General features: G+C 41.2%; 1 protein-coding gene across 5 annotated transcripts in view; it reads left to right on the top strand.

Annotated features, from left to right (window-relative positions):
* LOC113921420 (thioredoxin reductase 1, cytoplasmic) overlaps positions 1 to 22,961 on the top strand; it is a 61,612-nt gene extending 38,651 nt beyond the window's left edge. For all 5 annotated transcript variants that reach the window (XM_027591993.2, XM_027591992.2, XM_027591991.2 and 2 more), the window contains 5 exons: positions 1,176 to 1,332; positions 6,262 to 6,369; positions 8,973 to 9,068; positions 12,613 to 12,747; positions 21,029 to 22,961. In XM_027591993.2, coding sequence (XP_027447794.1) covers positions 1,176 to 1,332; positions 6,262 to 6,369; positions 8,973 to 9,068; positions 12,613 to 12,747; positions 21,029 to 21,091 — 559 coding nt within the window. In that variant the 3' untranslated portion in view covers positions 21,092 to 22,961. The remainder of the gene's footprint in view (positions 1 to 1,175; positions 1,333 to 6,261; positions 6,370 to 8,972; positions 9,069 to 12,612; positions 12,748 to 21,028) is intronic.
* Positions 22,962 to 23,173: the final 212 nt, after the last annotated feature.

Below are 23,173 nucleotides of genomic sequence, written 5' to 3'. Positions count from 1 at the left end.
AAGTTTTATTTATTTAAGTAATCTCTACAGCCAATGTGGGGCTCACACAACCCTAAGATCAAGAGTCGCATGCTCCTCTACCGAGCCATCCAGGCGCCCCTGGAATCTGCATATTCTTTTCTTTAAATTTTTTATTGTTATGTTAATCACCATACATTACATCATTAGTTCTTGATGTATTGTTCCATGATTCATTGTTTGTGCATAACACCCAGTGCTCCATGCAGAACATGCCCTCTTTAATACCCATCGCCAGGCTAACCCATCCCCCCACCCCCGTCTCCTCTAGAACCCTCAGTTTGTTTTTCAGAGTCCGTCATCTCTCATGGTTCGTCTCCCCTTCCAATTCCCCACCTTCATTCTTCCCCTCCTGCTATCTTCTTTTTTTTCCCTTAACATTTATTGCATTATTTGTTTCAGAGGTACAGATCTATGATTCAACAGTCTTGCACAATTCATAGCGCTCACCATAGCACATACCCTCCCCAGTGTCCATCACCAGCCACCCCATCCCTCCCACCCCACCCCCACTCCAGCAACCCTCAGTTTGTTTCCTGAGATTAAGAATTCCTCATATCAGTGAGGTCATATGATACATGTCTTTCTCTGATTGACTTATTTCACTCAGCATAACACCCTCCAGTTCCATCCAGGTCGTTGCAAATGGCAAGATCTCATTCCTTTTGATGGCTGCATAATTAGAATCTGCATATTCTTAACCACTGTTGTAGTTTTCCCCCAAAGTTTCTTACGTTTTTCTTATTCCAGAATTGTCTCTAAGCTTTTTACGTATTTTTTTAAATTTTTATTTTATATTATTTTATTTTATGTATGTATGTATGTTTTTAGAGAGAGAGTGCAAGGGGGCTATGGTGATGTGATGTGGGGAGAGGCAGAGGGAGAGAGAGAATCTTAAGCAGGCTCCATGCTCAGCGTGGAGCCTGATGCAGGGCTTGATCTCATGATCCTGAGATCGTGACCTGAGCTGAAATCAAGAGTCGGATGCTTAACCAACCGAGCCACCTAGGCGCCCCTGTGTGTATATATTTTTAAGTTAACACATTAGAACATTGCCCTTAGCTAGAATCACAATTTTGGGCTTCTTTGGGAGAAAGGAGATTTTTTGTTCTACTTAATAGTGGTAATTGATGATTTTTAACTGAATGAATTTTCAGGACTGGAAAAATACCTGTCACAGATGAGGAACAGACCAATGTGCCTTACATCTATGCCATTGGCGATATATTAGAGGGGAAGCTGGAGCTTACCCCAGTAGCAATCCAGGCAGGAAGATTGCTGGCTCAGAGGCTTTATGCTGGCTCCAATGTGAAGGTGAGTTTGTGGATGACACTTACTGATGCTGGATTTTTTTGTTTTGTTTATTTATTTATTTGAGAGAGAAAGAGAGCGTGCATGAGTGGGGGAGGGGCAAAGGGAGAGAGAATCTCAAGCCGACTCTGTATTGAGCATGGAGCCCTACACAGGACTCGATCCCACGATCTATGAGATTACAACCTGAGCCGAAACCAAGAGTTGGACACTTAACCGACTGCGCTACCCAGGTGCCCCACTATTGATACTGTTTTCAGTAATACTACCAGTACCCTAGTCAGGGGTAGCTGTGAAGTTTTCAAGGTCTTGAATAATTTAGCTATCTTGCTGACGGCATCCTAGATGTGCTTTATTAACTGTATCCCAAACAAGATATTGTTAAGACTGCTGTACTTTTATGACTTTATTATGAAAATTGTCATTCTTGGAATCACACTGGGTATAAAATGAGCTTGATTAATCAAGTTTCAGCACTGTTATGTTCCATATATGCATAATAGTTGCATTTTACATTAATTTCATTATTACCAATTTAAGAATTTTCTAAATCCTTTTATGGCACCTATCTAGGCTATAAAAGGATTTGGGGATCTGGTTAATAATGTCAGTTTGCAAAGCTGTTAAACCAATTCAGGCTTTATTACCCTGTCATTTTTAAAAATATGTCTTCCGCTCTTGGAATGTTTAACGTGTTATATTAATGTTTTAAAGTGATTTTTTTAAAGTCAGTATAGGAAATTGAAACTCTTAGGTATGTTTCATGGGACTAGATGGCAAAAATAAATAGACTCTCATTTTTTAAGATGAGTTTTTAGAGCATTACAGGTTCACAGCAAAACTGAGAGGAAGGTACCAAGATTTCAAACCATGTGTTTTTCCCTGCCCTCATACGTGCATAGCCTTCCCCATTATCAACATTTCCTCCCTAATTAATTATTGGAAAGGATTCCAGGAACCCTGATTGTAAAGCACTTAGTCTCTGCCCATTTTCCTTACACATTAATCACCATGGGTTGATCTAGGTTGGTTAAAGTAATGGAAACCTCAAAGAATGCAGCTAATAAATTTGTGACCGGCATTTCAAAGGTACCTGGGGTTAGTTTGGATGGTGGCATAGCAAGATCTTCTATTTTGAAATTAACAAAATTGAGGCTAAAAATTAAAAAGGGTTTTAAATTCCAGATTGTCTGATCATCCAGGGCGTAGCAACTGGTTATTACTACTATTTGGGATAAATTTAACCACTTCTTTGAATGAGTTACGTCTTGTATTCATTGTTGCAATTTTTGAGTATCTGGTAAACCAAGAAAGGGGTATTTAGAAATACACCCTGCGATGCATTGAATTTGTTCTTGACCTTATGTCTTTTGTGTTTTAGTAAAATGGAGATATTTTTATATGCCAAAAATAACCAAAGGAGGCACATGCAAATATTTGCTCCTAAATAAAGTTGAAATTAAGTAGCACAAAATTCTTAAAAACCTTTAATGAATCTTTGCACCCACTTTGGACATACATGGCCTTCCATGTGTGGGCATGGTACTGTATTCTGTTCTCTGCCAGGTAGAGCAGATTTTTTCTTAAAGTGCTTCTCTGCCAGGTAGAGCAAATTTTTTCTTAAAGTGCCTTAAGCTTTATCAACATCAGAATTTAATATAAGTTGCAATTAAAGGACTCCTTTTTTGTTCTCTTTTGTGTTTTTTCCCCTTATTTTTAGTCTAACTCTAATAATAAGACAAATGTTTTCCCAAACAGGAAAATATAAACAGGTGCTGCTCAGATCTCTGAGTTTGAAATCTCACTGGTCTATCCATCTTTTAATATAGTAAATAAAGTCAAGTCGAAATGCCAGTAGATACCTAGGTTAAATGTATTTGGGGAAATCAAACACTTCTTTTTTTTTTTTTTTTTTTAAGCAACTGCATAATCTCTTTAATTTTGCCCAACGTGTGTTAATGAGACTGTTACCACGTATCTGAGAAGGTGAGAGAATCCATGTCTGCCCTCCTTCTAAAGGAGCAGCTCCCAGAAAAGATCTCTTTTCTGTTGAAAAGTTTAGCTTAACATCAACACCTGGCTGAGTTAAATCCATTATGGGATTTTAAGGGAGCCCAGATTGAATCTTGGGTGTTAGTGCCTTCCTCCAAAATTGCTATCTATTCCTCACTGCTTTACCAGAGTGTTGGGAGGAAAGGGAGACAAAGGGCTACACGTGAGTTCTTGCGACATGCTTGGCACTGTGCTAAGTGCTTTGTGAGCCTTATCTCACTCAGCCTCGGGGCAGCTGTGGAGGTTGATGACATAGTAAGGGGAAATTAGGTAACTGCGAGGTCATAAGGCTGGGAGGCAGCCGAGGCATAAATGAAGTCCAGTTCTGATCTTAGGTACTGCTGTCTTAATCATGACGATTTATTGCCTAAGAAAGATTTGGGAAGTATAGATTATAGAAAAATAGGGGATGGAATAGGAAAAGTATCTCAAGACTTAAAGAATCCACCAATTTGCAAACATCTCTGTAACACATAACTTTCCTAAATAAAATGAAGTGGCAAATACATTGGGAAAATTTAAATGAACCTTTTTAACATTTAATAATAAACTTTTGAAACTTAAAAATATTTGCCATTAAATACACTAAATATTCATTCTTTTGGAAACACAGATGAAGGGAAGAAAAAAGTTTTTATCATTTCAAAAACTGATCTAGAACAGACTGTAAAACTGAGTCAGCCTGTAGATGATGGACATTCCACTAAGCCCTTTGTTTAAAAAGCCTCACGAGAAGATGCACGTACCAGTTTAAAGCACAGTATGGTGGACGTGTCAGCAGAATGACCAGTTGTCTCTTGGATCCTTTTAGAATTGCTCTCAAACACTTGAAATACTTTGTTTTTACAAAGAGTAAACGTTAGCATCTTTATTATTAAAGTGGTACTTTATTTGTTAACTCAGTTTTATAAAGTATTTTAGGGGTGCCTGGCTGGCTCAGTCAGTAGACCATGCAACTCTTGATCTCAGAGTTGTGAGTTCAAGCCCTGTGTTGGGTGTGAAGCCTACTTAAAAAATAAAATATAAATATATAAAATATTTTATGTGAAAACCATAGAGAAGCCACAGTACACATATCTTCACGTGTTCCTGCTCCTTTGCATGTCTTGTTATTTTGGATGAATGTGGACGTTGGACATTTTACATTGTTGGGTGCTGGGTTTTGTTGAATTCCTTTATACAGTGTTGGATTTTGTGCTGGCCGCCCATTAAGTTATGTGGAACTAGTTTTATCCTTTTGTAAAACTTGCTTTTGTGTTTTTTTAGGGTCTGTCAATGGCCACCTTTCATCTAGGGCTGCCTTTTGGAGGACTCCCCGTTCCCCTTACTTTATGAATTCTTTCTACTCTGGCTTGAGGGAACAGGAGCTATTTCCAGTCCTGTAAGAGCTCTGGTCACTTGGGGCCTCCTGCTTTCTCTGCTTTCCAGTGGTTCTTTCCTTACCGTGGAGTACCTCCTGTGACACATGGACAGATCAGTTCTCAGCCCACAGATTTCAAGAGTTCTTTTGTGTAGCTCTACCCTCTGGGGCGGTGCCCCGCAGCTTCAAGCCCCCCTGACTCCCCTGAACTGTGGTCTCTTATCTCCATGACTCAGAGAGACTGCTGGGCTCTGAGTTCCCTCCTTTTGCACCCAGTCCCTAGATAGTGCTCTGGACGGTAAACAAGAAATCACTGGACTCGCCTCATTTGTTGCTCTTCTGTCAGGGATCACAGTCCTGCGCTGCCTGTTGTCCAGTGTCTGAAAGTGTTGCCTGCTCTTTGTCTCGTTTTCTTGTTGTTGAAAGCAGGACAGTAATTCTGGTCCGTGATAACACCATGATGGCTGTCCGGGGATGTCTCCCTGTGCTTTTGATTCCTAATTCCAAGGGTTTATGTTCTTTTTAGAGAAAAAGGATTATATTTATTGTTTCTAGAGGGAGACACATTTTAAAGATTTTACCCTACTGTTTTAAAGGGGAATTGAGTATCTGATATTTTAAGTGCAAACTGTTACTTAGGCTCCCCTCTGTGTACAGATGTGGTCGGTAGGTTTTTACCAAATTGCATTTACAAACAGATTTGGCATTTACATAATCTCTTTTCCACACTTCACATCAGTGTACTGAAGACTGAGAAATCCATAGTAGAGAAACCTAACCTGTTTATTTACTTAATCCAGTGTTTCACAAACTTGTTTGACTTCAGAATCCTTTTGTCATCTCTACTATTAACATCATAAAATATGCTTTGGAAATAGCGTCAGTAACTGTTTTTGTTTCTGTGGTCTTCCACTTCAGTGGCTGTATAATACCACACTGAGCATATATACTGTAGAACCACTTTCCTATTTGCATTTGAAAGCCAATCAATATATTACCACTCTTGAGGCATACTGCAGCAATGCTCAATTAATGCATGGAGCTTTTTCTGTACAGTAAATTATTATTATAGATTTCTAAAGAGTGGGGTTCTTGGCACAGAGGTAAAGAATGTTTTTATGGCTCTTAATTGGTATTACCTAATTGGTTTTCCAAAGAAGTCTATTAATTCCTGTCACCAATATGAGACTGTCAGCTTTGGGTACACTCGTCTTGTTTTTGGCTGCTTTATAAAGGGAGAAAAAGTGTGTCCTTGTTGTTAACATCAGTTGGTGTTGGATGGAGAAGGCACATGAATCTATTCATGACTGATCTTGCCAGACTTCATACCTCTATTACAACTATCACATGAGTTAATGGTTCTCAGGGTAGTAGGTTTATACCTGGGATTGTGACTTCCCATACTTGTGGTAGAAATTTATTAGTCTGCTTTTCTCCTGATTTTGAACCTTTTTGATGTATACCCTTTTTTGAGTTATAATTTCTCCTGTGTCTTAACTCTTTACTTCGTTTTGAAATAGTGTGACTATGAGAATGTTCCAACAACTGTGTTTACTCCTTTGGAATATGGTGCCTGTGGTCTTTCTGAGGAGAAAGCTGTGGAGACATTTGGGGAAGAAAATATTGAGGTAAATGATATTCTTTATGCCTGTGTTAAGTTACTGCTGCTTTCTGTTCAAAATTAAAAGTAACTTCAAGCATACAGAAAAGGTGAAAAATTGTACAAAGACCTTTCATTAACCCATAAATTTGTTTTATACTTTTCATATTCTCTTTTTATCTCTCTGTATCTGTATTTTTTTCCCTGCACCTTTTGAAAGGAAGTTAAATGCCCCTTTACTCCTAAATTCTTCAGTGTGTGTTTCCTGCGACTAGGGTATTTCTTTAGTAACCACATTATAGTTACCACTTTTAGGAAGTTTAATGTTGATTTGGATATAATCTACCTTCCGCTTTCCAGTCTTGTCAGCTGACCCAGTAATACTTCCTTCTATTTTTTGAAACCGCTTTTACTGGTTCCTTTTATTATTAAAACAATATTGTTGGAAATATGAAAAATACAGGAAAATACAAAGAAGGAAACTAAAAATTAACAACATTTCGACCACTCTCTTAGTGACAGTTGGGGGTTTTGGTACTGTTATCCTCTTGTAACTGCCACAGTCAAGGAACAGGCACGTGGCATGCACTGTTTCTGTGTACGCAGTCTACCCAGAGGGACTGCTGCTTTAAATCATTCAGGAAGAAAGTTTCCAGTAAAACCTTCCAGAAGACCAGATTTGTAAATCAGTAAATTTTATGATAGCCTATTTTAAATCTCTTAATCTTTTTCTTATAATACACATTAGCAGTAGCATGTAATATCTTGGTCTATTAGTATCACATGAGTAGCATTTTCTGATTATAAAAATAGTATATCCTCATTATAGGAAGTTTGAAAAATTAGGAAAGTATAAAAGAAATTGTAATTCATAACGAGATCACTACTATTAATATTTTGGCACATTTCTTTCTAGTCTATAAGTATGTGTTTATATATTGTATATATAGGTGTGTATGTATAATTGTAGGCACATATGTCTTAATTTTTTTAAGTGTGATTAAGTTATGGGCAATTTGCTGTTCTGTTTTACAGTTAATGTTAGGTCATGAGCATTTCACCCTAAAAACAGCGTTTTCAAAAGTGACTTATGTATTTTTGGATGCTATAAAATAATTTGTTAAGCCATACTTTTATTAGATTGTTTATAGTTTTTCACTATCATAAATAGAACAATGAACATCTTCATAATTCACTGTATTTCTCTGGTTATTTTCTGAAGATAGATTCCTGTCAAAAGATTCTTACATTTTAGGGTTCTTAATATACATCTCATATTTCTTGACAGGCTTTGGCTTTCATTTTATTAGAATTTGCATTTTTCATTATAAAAGTAATGCATTTGGGGCGCCTGGGTGGCTCAGTCACTTAAGCATCTGCCTTCGGCTCAGGTCATGATCTCAGGGTCCTGGGATCGAGTCCTGCGTCGGGCTCAAAAGAACCCTTGGGGCAGCGGGGACCCTCCTCCCTCTCTGCCCTGCTCGTGCTCTCTCTCACTATCTCTGTCTCCTTTTCTCTCTCTCCAGTAAATAAATAAAATCCTTAAAAATAAATAAAAGTAATGCATTTGGGTTGAAATTTTGAAAATGGAAATAGGAAACAATTATCCATAGACTTATGTCTGTAACATAGCAGTTGTTAGCAATTTGGGTAATTTCTTTAATCATCTTTTCCCTGTGTAATTGTTGTGATACATGACACTATTCAGTTTTGTAACCCAAGTTTAAAAAAAAAGTTCGCATTGTATTACAGCATCAAAGAAGACTTTATTATAATGGCTGCATAATCAGTTTGTTTTGGGAAGGTAGCCAGCCATACATGTTTTGAATTGAGTCTAGCAGCCTTAGGTGGAAACCGATCCCTGTAGTCACCCAGACTTAAGTTCAGGAAGCGTCAGTCAAGACACCTGCGCCCTCCCACTCTCATCTTCCCTCCCTCCCGCCTTTCTCTTCTTCATTGCTCTGGGCGAGTAACGCCAACAGAGGAAATGCCTATGGAAGCATCAAGCAAGGAACTGGATAATTGCTGTAATTGTTCGTGGCACCTTACTTGTTTCTTTCCCAAAGTTGTCATTCCTATGCAAGATAGTGTTATGTATTTTATTTCTTTTTTCCTTTGTTTTCTTGATGTAAGACAGCAAGTAATTACCTGGCTGCTTTCTCTCATTTGCTTGCTTTTTGTTGTTATTATTACTTAGGGTTTACTGTTCTGAGGTTGAGATATAATTAAGGGATGAGCTTATAGCAAAGGGGCCTGACAACAAGTTTAAGGTTGTTTACCTTCTGACCAAATGCCTACTTATTCCATGAATTTTATTGTTTAATGAAGTCTAAGTATCAAAGAGTCTCCAATGTTTTTATTTTTTTTTTTTTAAGATTTTATTTATTTATTCATGAGAGACAGGGAGAGAGAGAGAGAGAAGCAGAGGGAGAAGCGGGCTCCCAAGGAGCAGGGAGCCCGATGCGGGACTCGATCCCAGGACCCCGGGACCACGACCTGAGCCGAAGGCAGACGCTTAACCATCTGAGCCACCCAGGCGCCCGAGTCTCCAATGTTTTTAATCCACAGCTGGTGTTTGTCAAACATACTTCTTAAGATAATGGGTCTTAAATTGTGTGTATATCTTCTCAGGTTTACCATAGTTACTTTTGGCCGTTGGAGTGGACGATTCCATCAAGAGATAACAACAAATGTTATGCAAAAGTAATCTGTAATATCAAAGACAACGTAAGTGAAATCCTCATTGAATCCTTTTTTCCAGTAATTTCATTTGTTTTTAATATGTAGTTCTATTTTGATCACATGATGGACATCGCATTCCTTTAGTATTTTATGTGTTGGTCTTCCCAGCCGCATGGACACGGTCTGAGGGCAAGGGTCATGGTGACACCACTTGGCCTGCACTCAGTGTCACCGGCACAGGGCTCCGCACGTGGCCAGTAGGCCTGCCGACCTTGCCGAGCGCAGACCACAGAGACAACGCAAGAACTGTGTGTGTTCATAAAAGGGAAGCCATGAAGTCAGTGACTTCTACAAATAATGAGAAACTGTAAAAGAATGGGAGGAACACACGTTTGTGTCCCAAGCAGCTTTTCTCTAGTAAGAGAGAAGCCATCACAGAGGAAATTTATAACAGCTTATGTTTATTGAACACTTGCTGTTACCATTGCAGTACTTGGAGGTCTACATGTATTAACTTAGTTAATTCTTAAACAGTCTAATGAGCTAATGAGAAAGATGTGTAATGGGAAGAGCTCTTCACTGGGTTCTGATTTAAGATTTCATTACTGGCTACTGCATGTAATGCCAGTAACTGAAAGCCTGTGGGTAAACTCCTTGACCTCACAGAGCTTGTTTCCATACCTACAAAGTGATTGAAGACATGCTTGATTTTCTGTCTTTTTTTGGCTGCTAGTCCCATACTCAGAACACATGTATGCACACACACATACTTGTGGATTGACTCTGATGAGGACTGGTATTTTTAACTTAGCTGGGATCTTACCTTTGGAAAAAAAAAAAAGGCCTGAGTAAAAATGTAAACCATGCTAAAGAATCCATAATTAAAAGCCAAATAACCTCACGCTTTTTCTTATTTTGGGATTTGAATATAATTAAACCATGTATCCTGTTGAAAAGCTACTGTTTCAGACAGTAGTGCAGGAAAACCTGGACCCTCTACGAAAAAGATCATCCCAGATGCATTTAATAAGTGAATATGCTAGGATGCAGTTGATGTAAAGAATGATTTTACGGAATTTTTTCCTTTGCAGACATAAGTTTTTATTATTAGAAGTATTTGAGTATACATTAGCCATCATGCTGCTGTAGACAAAAGGAGAAAATGTCTGACGTTCTCACTGTCTCCCTCTAGCAAGAGGTAGTTCAGTTGCATGTTGCATGTAGCAATCAATGAAACCTCCACATTTTCCTTCAGACCAAGCAAATCTGTTTCATCAACATGTGGTTCATTTTGTCTTTTTTTTCAGTGTTGTGTCATTTGTTCAAATAATGCTTTCATTTTAAAGATGTTATTTGAGAGAGAGAGCATGTGAGAGAGAAAGCAAGAGAGAGTATGAGCAGGGGGAGCAGCAGAAGCAGACTCCCCACAGAACAGGGAGCCCTCAGGGCTCCATCCCAGGACCCTGGGATCATGACCTGAGTTGAAGGCAGACGCTTAACGACTGAGCCATCCAGGTGCTCCTCAAATAACACTTTTTAAATTTAATATGAAAAATAGTTTTCACTACAAATGAGCCCCATCTTAATTAAAATAGTTGAGGCCGTAAGGAGGGTGATACTGTTTTCAATTATTTTCATAGACAAAGATAGTATTAGAAAAGATGAATACTTGTCATTGTTCTTCTGTCATGAGCAATCTTATGCAAAAGCATGCTTCTAGAACTTGACCATCCTTGGGGCATATGCTTTATTCATTTTGAGTCAGTCACTTCACAGTGTCTACCTGTCCTTGGTTTTTCCAGTGTTTATTGTCTACTAGGTTTTTATTCTTTCGTATGCTGTGCTTCTCATATGAAATATTTAACATTTACAGGAAGATAGGGAAAGTACCCACTGTCCAGATTCAGTGAATGTTAATATTTTGGTGTGTTTGCTTCACCAAAGCTTTTCTCTAGTAAGAAAGAAACCATCACAGAGGAAATTTATAACAGCTTATGTTTATTGAGCACTTACTACGTACCACTGCAGTACTTAGAGGTCTTCATGTATTAACTTAGTTAATTCTTGTACAAGCCTGTGAGGTGTGTACTCTTGATGAGGCAACTGAAGCACATGGAGGTTAAGTAATTGTGCTCAGCTCACTTACCTAGTTAATGGCAGAGTTGGAACTAATCACAGGCAGTGTAGATCCCATGCTCTTAAGCATTACCCTATGTCTGTGTAGTCTTTTGTATTCCTTCTCGATCCCATAGTCCTCACCCCTTGCCCAGGGGTAACACTGTTTTGAAGTGAGTGCCTCACCTGTTCATGTTTTTACATTTGCTGTCTGTTACATATCCATAAACATTATGCATTGTGGTTTAAGAGTGGTATCCTCAGCTAAAAAAAGAAGCCTGCAACTTTTTTTAGATCACTTTCTTTGAGATCTATCCATATTATTAAATGTATATCTAGTCTATTTTAAGTACATTGTGTTTGGTGCTTTGTCCATACGCTAAACCCCTGATGGGCAGGATGAATAATGTAAGAGTTCAAGGTGGAATATATTACAGTACTTCAGCAACAGGATGACCTTCCTGATTGTTCTCCAGGCAACGATGGAACCTTAGATAAGGCTGTATACCCCACAGCCTGAGGTGCCTTACCTGGGGTGAGGAGGTTGGACTAGATAGTATAGCTCAGTCATGAAGTCTGAACATTAGAATGCATCAGATTTCTCTGCCCTTGGTAGCTAGAGTCCGGGATTTAGAGTTTATTCAGAGTTGCCAACATTTTCCTGTTGATTTCAGAAATGGTTTCAGATTGGAAGAATTTTAAGACTAACTGTGCTGTCTACCCCCAAAGCCTTAGTTAAAATGATTTTTAAATTTAAATGATTGCTTTTATTTATTTTTTCCAATTTTTTTTTAAGACTTATTTTAGAGAGTGAGAGAGTGGGTGGGGGGTGAATAGGGAGAGGGAGAGAGAGAAACCCAAGCAGATTCCACGCTGAGCGTAGAGCTCGATGTGGGGCTTGATTTCATGATGCCGAGATCATGACCTAAGCCAAAACCAAGAGTTGGATGCTTTGACCAATGGCACCACCCAGGCACCCGTAGATTTTTACCTTTTTTAAGTAATCTCTACACTCAGCATGGGGCTCAAACTCAAAACCCCAAGATCAAGAGTGGCATGCTCTACCGACTGAGCCAGTCAGGCGTCCCGAAATGACTGCTTTTAAATGTTACAGCTATCACAGGTAGTTTATCTAGAGCTTTGAGGCAACCAAATAGAGGAGATGAGGACAGAACTGCCCTTTGAAAACATTTTCCAGAACATTTTGGTGCTTACGGAATTGCAGACATGTTTGCTTTTAATGATTTTCTTCCTCGGTCAAGGCCAGCTCTTGTCTCTCCCTTCTTGCTTGCTGTCACCACCACACTCTACTGGCTCATGTTGGAGTATCTTCAGCTTAAGTCACTTTTAGCAAGTGTTAATATAGGTCTTTGATAAATTCTGAACAGGGCTTTTAGAATAGACTAGGTCTGTGTTCTAGGTTATAAAGGGGGAAAGAATTAGTATAACTGTATTACTTTATTTTACATCTTAGGAACGTGTTGTGGGCTTCCACGTACTGGGTCCAAATGCTGGAGAAGTGACACAAGGCTTTGCAGCTGCCCTCAAGTGTGGACTGACCAAAAAGCAGCTGGACAGTACCATTGGAATCCACCCCGTCTGTGCAGAGGTGGGTCCCCTACACTTTAACAGCTCTGTTTAAAAGTGCACAACAGCATGTGGCTTATAAGTGGCAAGTCCAGGACTCTGAAGTTAGTGTCTTTCTGCTGTAGTTGAGCTACTTCTGTACCTCCTTACAGTTTAATTCTTGATGGAATACCTCAAAAGGAACCTTGTCTCTAGAAATGATTTTTCCTTTTTCAAATACCTTCGTTCCTGGCATGAACTGGATAGTAGTTTCATGCTGATGGTAAAAATGATGGCAGTGATTTATTTATAGAGATGTGCCTTAAATCTTCCTTTTTTTTTTTTTTTTTTAAGGTTTATTTATTTATTTATTTATTTGACAGATCCACAGCAAGAGAGGGAACACAAGCAGGGGGAGTGGGAGAGGGAGAAGCAGGCTTCCTGCAGAGCAGAGAGCCCGATGCGGGGCTCAATCCCAGGACCCTGGGATCATGACCTGAGCCGAAGGCAGACACTTAATGACTGAGCCACCCAGGCGCCCCAAGATGTGCCTTAAATCTTCTGTCATGTCTCCTAAATTATTTTCACGGCAGTCAGTGACTAGTGCCGTTCATACCCAGAAAGAGCTTCAATCCTATTATCCCAGAGCTACCTCAAGGCTAAATGATGTTGTCTCCCTCTTTAGTTTTGGTATCAAAGGGTGAGATTTGAAAGTGATGCTTTTAAGAGATCAAGCAAAAATGACATGAGAAGTGGAAGTTGACTGCTCTGGGCCTCTGGGTGTCAGTGTTTCTTCATGGTTGCCTGGCATCATGCAAGAGTTGAATGTTGTCATGCTTACTGCGAAGCAGGCCTTGTAAACCAAAAGTGTGTCTACTTTGGAGACCGTGGTGAAGGTTGGGAGGAGGTAGCTCTTATTAGACCAGCTTAGCTATGGAGTTGAAAATCGTAGCTGTTATCTGGCTGCCAGAGTCCGTGGTTTCCAGGGCGGGTGTGTGCTTACCCACACGTGTGCGTGCTCACACCTGATTTCATTCTACAGCCGGTTACCTGGTTGGTCTCTGTTCTTTTTGCCCTCGCACAGCTGAACTCTGCTGAATATGTGAAATGTCAACTTCAAGACCTGGAAAAATGTTTCAGTTTCTTTCTGCTTTGCCTTTTCTATGATTAGGGATAGGGTCCTCCTCTGTGTTAATATGCACCTGGCTGGGATGGATGCATAAAATATTAACATGTTTAGTGACCAGGGCATTATTCCTAAAAAACTGCTGTTTTTGTGAAATAAACCTAAACTTCTAAAAAGATGACCCCCAAATTAAAAAGAATCCAGATGGAAGTTCTTAAAGAATGTACAATATATCTTTTTCTTGGGTGTAATGACTATCTGCCTAGGGATGGAGCCAACTAACTTCAGTTTTTCAAAAACACGTTCAGTGAGATAAATATTAGAATATAATATGATGCTTTAAAAAGATCAAGCTGACGTAACCAAGTGCCACACACTGGGTGGCCTAACACAACAGAAGTTTATTCTCGAGTAGTTCCGGAGGCCGGCAGTCTGAAATCAAGGAGTTAGCAGGGCCACGCTCCCTCCCAGGGCTCTTGAGAAGAATCTTACCTGGCCTCTTCCAACTCTTGGTGGTCGCTGGCCGCCCTTGGCTGTCCTTGGCTCAGTCCTGCATTGCTGCAGTCTCTGCTTCTGTCTTCATGTGCACAGCCTTGCGTCCTGTGTGTCTGTGTCTGGATTCGCCTTTTTGGAAGGACATGAGTCATTGGATTAGGGCTCAAATCCAGCTGACCTTATCCCAATAATATCATGTTAATAGGGATCGGGTGTTAGGACTTGAGCATATCTTTCTGGGAGACTCAACTCACATCAGTGAGTGTATTTAAAACTTTATTTTTTTACTTTTTTTTTTAAAGATTTTATTTATTTATTTGAGAGAGAATGAGAGAGAGAGAGAGAGAGAGCACATGAGAGGGGGGAGGGTCAGAGGGAGAAGCAGACTCCCTGCCGAACAGGGAGCCTGATGCGGGACTCGATCCCGGGACTCCAGGATCATGACCTGAGCCGAAGGCAGTCGCTTAACCGACTGAGCCAGTCCAAGGTCCTTACAAACGATAGCACTCCTGGCATGGATGAAAAGATGACTTCTCAACTTGTGTGTGTGAGTGTCTAACTTTTTAAATCTGAGTTTAGCTCTCGGTGGGCTGGTGAAAAGACTGCCTGCCCCCACCCGCGTGGTTGTGTTGCCTTGTGGCCCAGCAGTGGCGAGTGGGATGGCATCTGGCAGGATGACTGTCAGCTGGGCAGAGAGATGCGCCGAAGAGCCAGGGCATCTTCCCAAGGCCCCTGCCTGCAAGGAGATCAGCCAAGGGCCTGTTCTCCCTGGTGGACCTGGCACATTTGGGGACCTGGGTAAGCATTTGCTGCTATGCATCTCCATCTGTTGGTTCTCTTATGACTTTGAAGCTTGGAGGCTGAAAGTTGCACTGATTTGATAGGGCTTAAAAAATTTTTTTTTCTTCCCAACCTGGTGGTTGATTAATGAGAGAAAAATAGGTGCTCTGTCAGTCTGCGAACACATTTGTTGTGCAGTTGTGTGTGTAGCACTGTGCTGGGCACTTGTGGGGCTAGAGCAGGGATTTAAGATGAGATTAAGAGAGAGCAGGAGGCAGCTGAGTGAAGGACCAGTGGCAGTTAAGTGTAACAAGCCCCCAGATCAGGGTCCGTCCAAAGTGGCGTCTGGAGTAGGGATGCCGGGGCAGTACTGGTGAGGAGGTAGTTCTTGTCTACAATGAGTAGAATGTGTTGGTGGTTAGCCAGTCGGAGGGATCACCAAAGACAAGCTGGGAGAGATCATGTTCCTTCATGGAACTGGAAGGCCCTCAGTGCTGCTGTAGCTTGAAGGAGCCCAGAGAGAGGTGGAAAAATTATGCTAGAGAAGTAGGTAGGAAGGTCATGGCCTTGTAAACCAAGGCAGGGTGTTTGGGCTTTATCCTGGGGGCACTGGGGTTTGGCTGAGAGAAGGTTAGCGCAGGGGGTAACGTGATCAGATGCACTGTGGAGAGAAATCCCTGGCTGCGTTGTGGCATTGGACCTGGACCAGAGCAGGCACATCCGGAAGTAAGAGAGGAGATGGTGCTGGCAGTGGACATCGAGAGACCTTGATACATTTGGGAGGGAAATAGGAGGTGGCTTCACGGTGCTTGCCAACTGACGGCAAGTGGGAGAGGGAAGAAGTGGGAATGACTTACAGCTGTGGCTTGAAGCAGCAAAAGCAGGTTCCAGGGGAGTGATGCTGACCACGGCGCTGACATTCATCAGGCCTTCCTTGTGTGTCAGGCAGTCTGCTCTCTGCCAGGTCCTTACGAGAATTCCCCCCTTGGTGGGGAGGGGCAGTCGGAGCTCCACTTGACAGATGGGGAAATGGAGGACGGGGAGGTTGAATAACTCGTCCATAATTCTCCAGCTTGGAACCGGCAGAACCAGGATTCAGACCCGACCAGTCTGGCTCCCGAGACACCACTGTGCAGACGGTACTCCACTTGGGTGTTCCTTCCACGGTATTGGACATAGGACTTAAAAAATGGAAGTGATTTCCTGGTGGCAGCACGAGTGTGTGGAGACAAAGCTGGATTGTAATCTCAGCAAAAGCTCAGTGAGCCTGGCCCCAGCACCCAGCTTTTCGGCTGCTTTAGTTTCCACATTAACTAAAACAGAGATGGTGCCGGAGTCATAGGGTCGGTGAGCAGCGCTGTGCAGAGAGTGTCTAGGCTGGGTTCTTCCGGGGCTTTGCATTATTAGAAGATGTGGTTTCACTCAAGGTCATCTTTATAGTATTTCTTCAGGGGGCTGGGGGCTGAGGTGGGAAGGGATGCCTATTTTGAAAAAGCTCCTCTTCCGGGCACCCGGCTGGCTTAGTCAGAAGAGCATGTGACTCTTGATCTCAGGGTCATGAGTTCAAGCCACATGTTGCGTGTAGAGGTTACTTAAAAATAAAATAAAATAAAATAAAAATTATTTGAAAACAAACAAGAAGAAAACAAAATAGTTCATCCATTTCTCCCATCCCCCCACCCCTGCCTCTTGCAACCACTGGTCTGTTTTCTCTGTGAGTTTGTTTTTTTGTTGTTTTTAAGATTTTATTTATTTATTAGAGAGTAAGCGAGAGACAGCACAAGCGGTGGTGGTGGGGAGAGGGGCAGAGGGAGAAACAGACTCCCCCCACTGAGCAGGGAGCCTGATGCAGGACTCAATCCCAGGACTCTGGGATCATGTCCTGAGCTGAAGGCAATTGCTTAACTGACTGAGCCACCCAGGCGCCCCATGTTGTTTGTTTGTTTGTTTGTTTTAGGTTCCACATATAAGAAAGACCCTATAGTATTTGTGTTTCTCTAACTCATTTCATTTAGCATAAAGCTCTTAAGGCCCAGTCATGTTGTTGCAAGTGGCAAGATTTCAGTTTTTTAATGGCTGAGTAATAGACGTGTGTGTGTGTGTGTGTGTGTGTGTGTGTGTGTGTATGTGTATACACACCACATTTTCTTTACCCATTGATGGACACCTAGGTTGCTTCCATATCATGGCTATTATAAGTAATGCTGCAGGGAACATGGGGTTGCAGATACTTTTTCAAATTGGTGTTTTTTTGGAGGGAGGATACGTACCCAATACTGGAATTCCTGGATCATATTGATAGTTCTATTTTTAAGGAACCTCCATATTGTTTTCCATAGTGGTTGCACCAACTTATGTTTCCACCAACAGTGCACAAGGGTTCCCTTTTCTCCACATCCTCGCCACCACTTAATTCTTTTCTTTTTGTTAGTAGCCATACTAACAGGTGTGAGGTGGTATCTCATTTTGGTTTTGATTTTCATTTCCCTGATGATTAATAATGTGGAACATTTTTTCATGTACCTGTTGGCCATTTGGATGTCTGCGAAAATATCTGTTCAGACCTACCTGTTTCTTAATTGGATTTGATTTTTTGCTGTTGAGTTGTATGAATTCTTTGTATATTTTAGATATTAGCCTCTTATTAGATACATGATTTACAGTTATTTTCTTCTGTTCAGGCAAGAGAGGAGTGTTGGTTTTTTTTTTTCCTCCCACAGTATGAAGTACTTGCTCACAAATCAGATTTTGAAAGACCAAAGTCTTCCAGTCTCCCAGCTATGGAAATATTTCTTACAGCGTCTTGAACAAGGGAAAGTGAAATTTGATTTGTAGGCAATTTTAAGGGACGATTTTTTCTGTGTTAAAGGTAGGTGTGACTTGGACAATAATTAGATTAGTTACTGGACCCACTGTTTTCATGTCCAGCTTTAGGCTCTAGAGATGTGCCACTCACAATGTCCCCAGAGGGTTTGTGACCAGTCCATGTGAGATATGGATGGAAATGAAGAAGGGAGGGTAGGAGTTTGATAAGCTGTTTGACCGTATCTGAGCTTGGCTTTTAATTTTACCTGCCTTTTAAAATTTCATTTTCTAATACATTTTTATTGGATTTCACAAATGTCAGTCCATGGGTTGGATTAGAGGTAATAATAAAGTTAAAAACTGGTCCTGAGCACTGTTTTAAAATGTTCAGAACTAGCCCCAGCTCCGGGCCAGCCATGGGTGGTTTGCGGAATGAATCACTGAGTGCTTTTCATACCATTTTGATAACATTACCTGGGCAGTTGAGCAACCAACCTCTGGTTCTGAGGACTAATTACTGAGAAAAGACGACAGATTCCTCAGTTGAGGAATTGCTCTAAAAGAAGGAGAGAGTACTCTTGTTTTGATTGAGATCTCTTTGGTGTGAATAACGGGGGAGTCTTAATGCCTGGAGCATCAGTAATGTGTTAGCGTTATTCAGTGTGAAGACAGTGTGGTGATAATTTATTCCGGATTTCTGAGCAGCGATAATTGAATAGGAAACTGATTGCACATCATTTGGAGTAGTAATTTCAATTAATCAAGTTTATTTGTAGGGGAAAAATAATAGCTCAAGAGGAGAGAGCATTAGGAAAGACTCCCGTGAAATGTTTTTAAGTCAATCTTAGTGCTGAAAATCAAAAGTTTTAACTATCAACCTAATTGCAGCCTGGAGTAGGGGGGCTTGTGAGCCTGGGGAGGCAGTGGCAGATCTGAATGTGAGGTAAGTGCCTACAGCAGCCCTTGACCTCTGTAAGTGATCTTTGTGCTGGCCTAGAGAAGCAGAAAGGGGCGGCCTCCAGGCTCATTTTAAAAAATATGTGTTTTTATGAAAATTCTAAAGCAGCTACGTGCAAATAAGAATCTTGCAAAAATTGACCTTGTTAGTTTTTTCATGTAGACTAATCAGCAGTGGCACTTTGGCTTGTGCATATCTTCCCCGTAAGCATGTTATCAGTACAAGAAAATAGATAAGAGCTCTTTTAAAAAAAAATCTTTTGTTTTGATGGGTTTTCTTTTCTTTCTTTCTTTCTTTCTTTTTTTTTTTAAGAGAGAGCGGGTTTGTGTGAGCAGGGCAGGGTGGGGCAGAGAGAGAAGGAGAGAGAGAATTTTAAGCAGCCTCCACACTGGCGTGGAGCCTGACTTGGGGCTCCATCTCATCACCCCGAGATCATGACCTGAGCCGAAATCTAGAGTCAGACACTTAACTGACTGAGCCACCCAGGCGCCCCAGGGTTCCTTTTCTATCCACATCTCCTACCAGTTCTATTTCTAAATTAGTTCCTGAAAAATAAAACTTAAGCTTATAAATTCAGAAGCCTGAAATTTACTGTAATGCATTCGCTGGCTCTTTATGTTTTTTCCTTTATAAAAATTGAAGCCAGCGTGTTTGATGTTACTTTAAATTGCCCATGATATCATTCTAACACAGCTATTTTCATTATCATGTATAGTCTTTCTGTCCTTGTCCACAGTTGCACATTTTTTTAAACAAAGGAATTTTACTGCTTTTCAAAAGAGTTGTCATAGCTTACAGTGTCATCAGCATGAATTTAGGAGTGCTAATGAAAATGTTACAAAATTCAGTGTAAATTTTTTTTCTGTTTTAGTAAAAAAGGACTAACTTTCAAGGATTTTTATATATCTTTGCTAACCTATTTTTTTTTTTTTAAGATTTTGTTTATTTGACAGAGAGAGAGACACAGCGAGAGAGGGAACACAAGCAGGGGGAGTGGGAGAAGGAGAAGCAGGGAGCCCAATGCGGGGCTTGACCCCAGGACCCTGGGATCATGACCTGAGCCGAAGGCAGACGCTTAACGACTGAGCCACCCAGGCACCACTTGGCTAACCTATTTTTTAAAAATGTGAATCATTCATATTTTCTTCTGGCTTCATATTATTAATGTTTTAAAATACTGCCCATTATTACTTGGGTTTGAATTTTTTAAGGTGTGGCTGATATATATATATATATATATATATATACTGGTATATAAGCAATAAAAAGGCTTTTTGTCACTACTTTAAGACTGAAATGGACCCAGGGCTTTTCTCAGTAATGTTCCTCTTTTACACAAAAGTTTTTCTCCTTTTATTCATAAGTAGTTTTGATGCTGATTCCTGTTGCTTTGACCTGCATAAGTCAAAGTGGTCTTGATTTCTTTGATCCTTCCTCTTTATTGGAAGCCAGGAAACTAGTTATTTCTCAGGAATCAAGGGGGTAGCTGACCAAAAAGTTTGCCCAGGTGTCCAGGTGTGCCGATACAGATGTGGGTACTCGATGAGTCTTGCTTCCCCCCAGGGACTCTTTTGAATAAGCCATTGTTTTTGTGAATAGATGCTCTTGAGTAGTAGACAGTTAAAACAGCCACCTGAAGATGTTAAGGCTCTAAGTCCACAAGCACCAAATGTTTGCAGGGATGTGACAGGAGGCAGACTCATCAGTCACTGCGGATGAGAGTATCTGTTGGTCCGGGACCTTGGGAATCCAGTCACATAGAAGTGACACATAATCCTCCAACCCAGCAATTGTACCTCTAGCTGTGGGTGCAAGGAGACTGCTGGAGTGACCCAGAGCATATTGCAAATAGCATATTAGTAATATAGGAGCCTGGATATGTAATTTGTAATATATATTAACTGTTGGAAATTGGGTTCTGTAGTATACAGTGTATATAGTATACTGTAGTTAATGGAATACTGTTCAGTGCAGAGTTGTACCCTTTTAGGTCAATGAGGTACAGAAATGCAGGATGGGGCCAAGGAAGCAGGTGCAGAGGAGTACATATATCACTTTGCTAAGTCACTCTTGATAGGTAGGTATGGTGTTATCTGCACTGCTCGCTGTTAATTCATCTGCTCAGGTGTCTGAAAATCTCCTGCTCTCTCCTCCCCGCAGGTATTCACGACTCTGTCAGTGACCAAGCGCTCTGGGGGAAGCATCCTCCAGGCCGGCTGCTGAGGTTAAGCCCCAGTGTGGATGCTGCCGCCAGCACTCCAAACCACTGCCCTGTTTCCTTGCCCAAATCCAAGGAGAAGTTTTAGGAAGGGTCTTGGGCTTTGGCACATGCATGTCCTGTGCTCACAGCACCCAAGGCCCCCTTGGATCTCGTGGGTAGGAGGTGGTGAATGGAAGGCAGGCAGCGTCTCACTGGGGTCACCGTGATGGACTGGAACTGACATTCGGCAGTGCATCGGCGCGGTGCGTCCATGAAGTCACTGGCCTCAAGCCCATGTGGTGGGCAGTGATGGAACAGCTGTCGAGCAGTTTGAGCACGACCCTCCCTTTCTGCGTTTGCTGATTCTCACTGTTAAGCTTTCTAATGTTGATTCTTTTTTTCTTTTTTCCTCCAAGGTGTAAATGAGACTAGAGACATGTTAGTAGTCGATTTTTGTCCAAAAATAAGTCTTGGCTAGAGTATGCAAGTAAGGCGCCTTGTGCATGGGAGGCATGACTTGGTCCCTTGGAGGCTGCATAGGCTTGTCGCGCACAAGAGAACCGTCCCAGGATTCCCGTGTCCTGTTCTCTGTGACCGTTGAGCAGTGTCTCCCCTGATGAGTTCTGTGTCCAGAACAAGTACAGTTATGGTTGAATCTGGCCACATTTGCTCCATGTGCTACATCACCGACTATTATCAGTTGTAATTGTGTTTAGGAAAGGAGGTGGCTGCTTGGCCAGCCTGTTGGAAGTAATCCTCTGGTGCATGGAACTCTCACTAGAGGAGGATTCCCACCAGGACTCATCAGGGAGGCAGAGGGGCACCTTAAATGGGGAAAAACAATAAATGTTTTCCTTTATATAGTTTATTGTGTTGGTCTAAGTGAGCTCTTTTGCAGTAAGAAACATTTAACTTGTGTAATACCTTTTTTGGGGGTAACTTTAGCTTTAAGCTAAAAACATAGACTATCACGGCCTTACTTTTCACATGTGCTTTGTATCTGTCCCTTCCTACGAGCTACATTCATAGGAAGAAAATAGGTCTTCCCACATTTATGATTTAACTCTTTTGTGGTAATTGCTTTTTTAAGGAAGGTATTCATGTCATAAGTTATTATTTTTGACCACAGGTGGATGTGAAGGATTTTCATTTAAAAACCAAATGGTTTTGACTTTTTCTGTTGAATGAATGACTGGTCCTGGCGGAATTGTGGCCGAAGTGTTTATGCTCCATTAGCATTCCAACTTGTAGTGTCACAGAGAGGGATTAGCTCTGCAGTTCTAGATTTCTGCGTGAATGTGCTGACTACTCCAGGATTACGTGTGGGCCACCTTGTCTCTCTTGAAGTTGGATTTGAAACTTGTGCTGTGGCCATCAGGCCTCCCGCCAGCAGGTCACCCCTCCCCTCAGCCCAGATTCTCAGCGGCAACGCCGATCAGCTGATCCGCAGTACATTTCTTGGTCACCTCAGGGAGCTTCTGCGTCTGCCTGGCACTTAGTCAGCACAGTGCTTAAACCTACCCCACACGGCTGTGCCTCACGCCCTCACCCACGTGGTTCTGTGAAGACCCTGGGAAAGGAGAACAGGGGGAAACTGAGGCAGTTGACTGTGTTCAGTTTTATTTATTTAATAGTTTTTTCCTCCAAGCCTGCCAGTCTCAGAAGTTAGAACAATAGGCAGTATGATATGTTTGTGCCTAATCATGTTGTGATTTTCTCTTCTTAGTGGAATGGAATGTTTGGCCCCTACAAGAAGGATTATACTTTATCGACTTGTCCTATTTAGATTCTATAATTGCCCACTGTACTGAGATTCATATTAAATTCTATGTATTTTGTTATATATCTTCTGGAGAAAAAACAATGTGAAACATTAAAAGGTATTAATATCCACTCTGTGTGCCTTCTTACTGAGTGGTGGTCTTGGGATTCTTTGCACGAGTGCTGAATAGAGTTCGGGTTTCGTGTTGATGATGATGAGCACTCGCTGCTGAAGAAGCTTCATGGAGGTTGCTGAGCTTTACGTTTTCGTGTTGTTGGCTTTTTGGATTCCATTTTTCAGCTTATCTTGATTTGACCGCTTGGTCTTGATCTTTAGGGCAGTA

The sequence above is a fragment of the Zalophus californianus genome, chromosome 9 (genome assembly GCF_009762305.2).
Source record: "Zalophus californianus isolate mZalCal1 chromosome 9, mZalCal1.pri.v2, whole genome shotgun sequence".
NCBI lineage: Eukaryota > Metazoa > Chordata > Mammalia > Carnivora > Otariidae > Zalophus > Zalophus californianus.
This window is presented reverse-complemented; position numbering and strand designations above follow the sequence as displayed.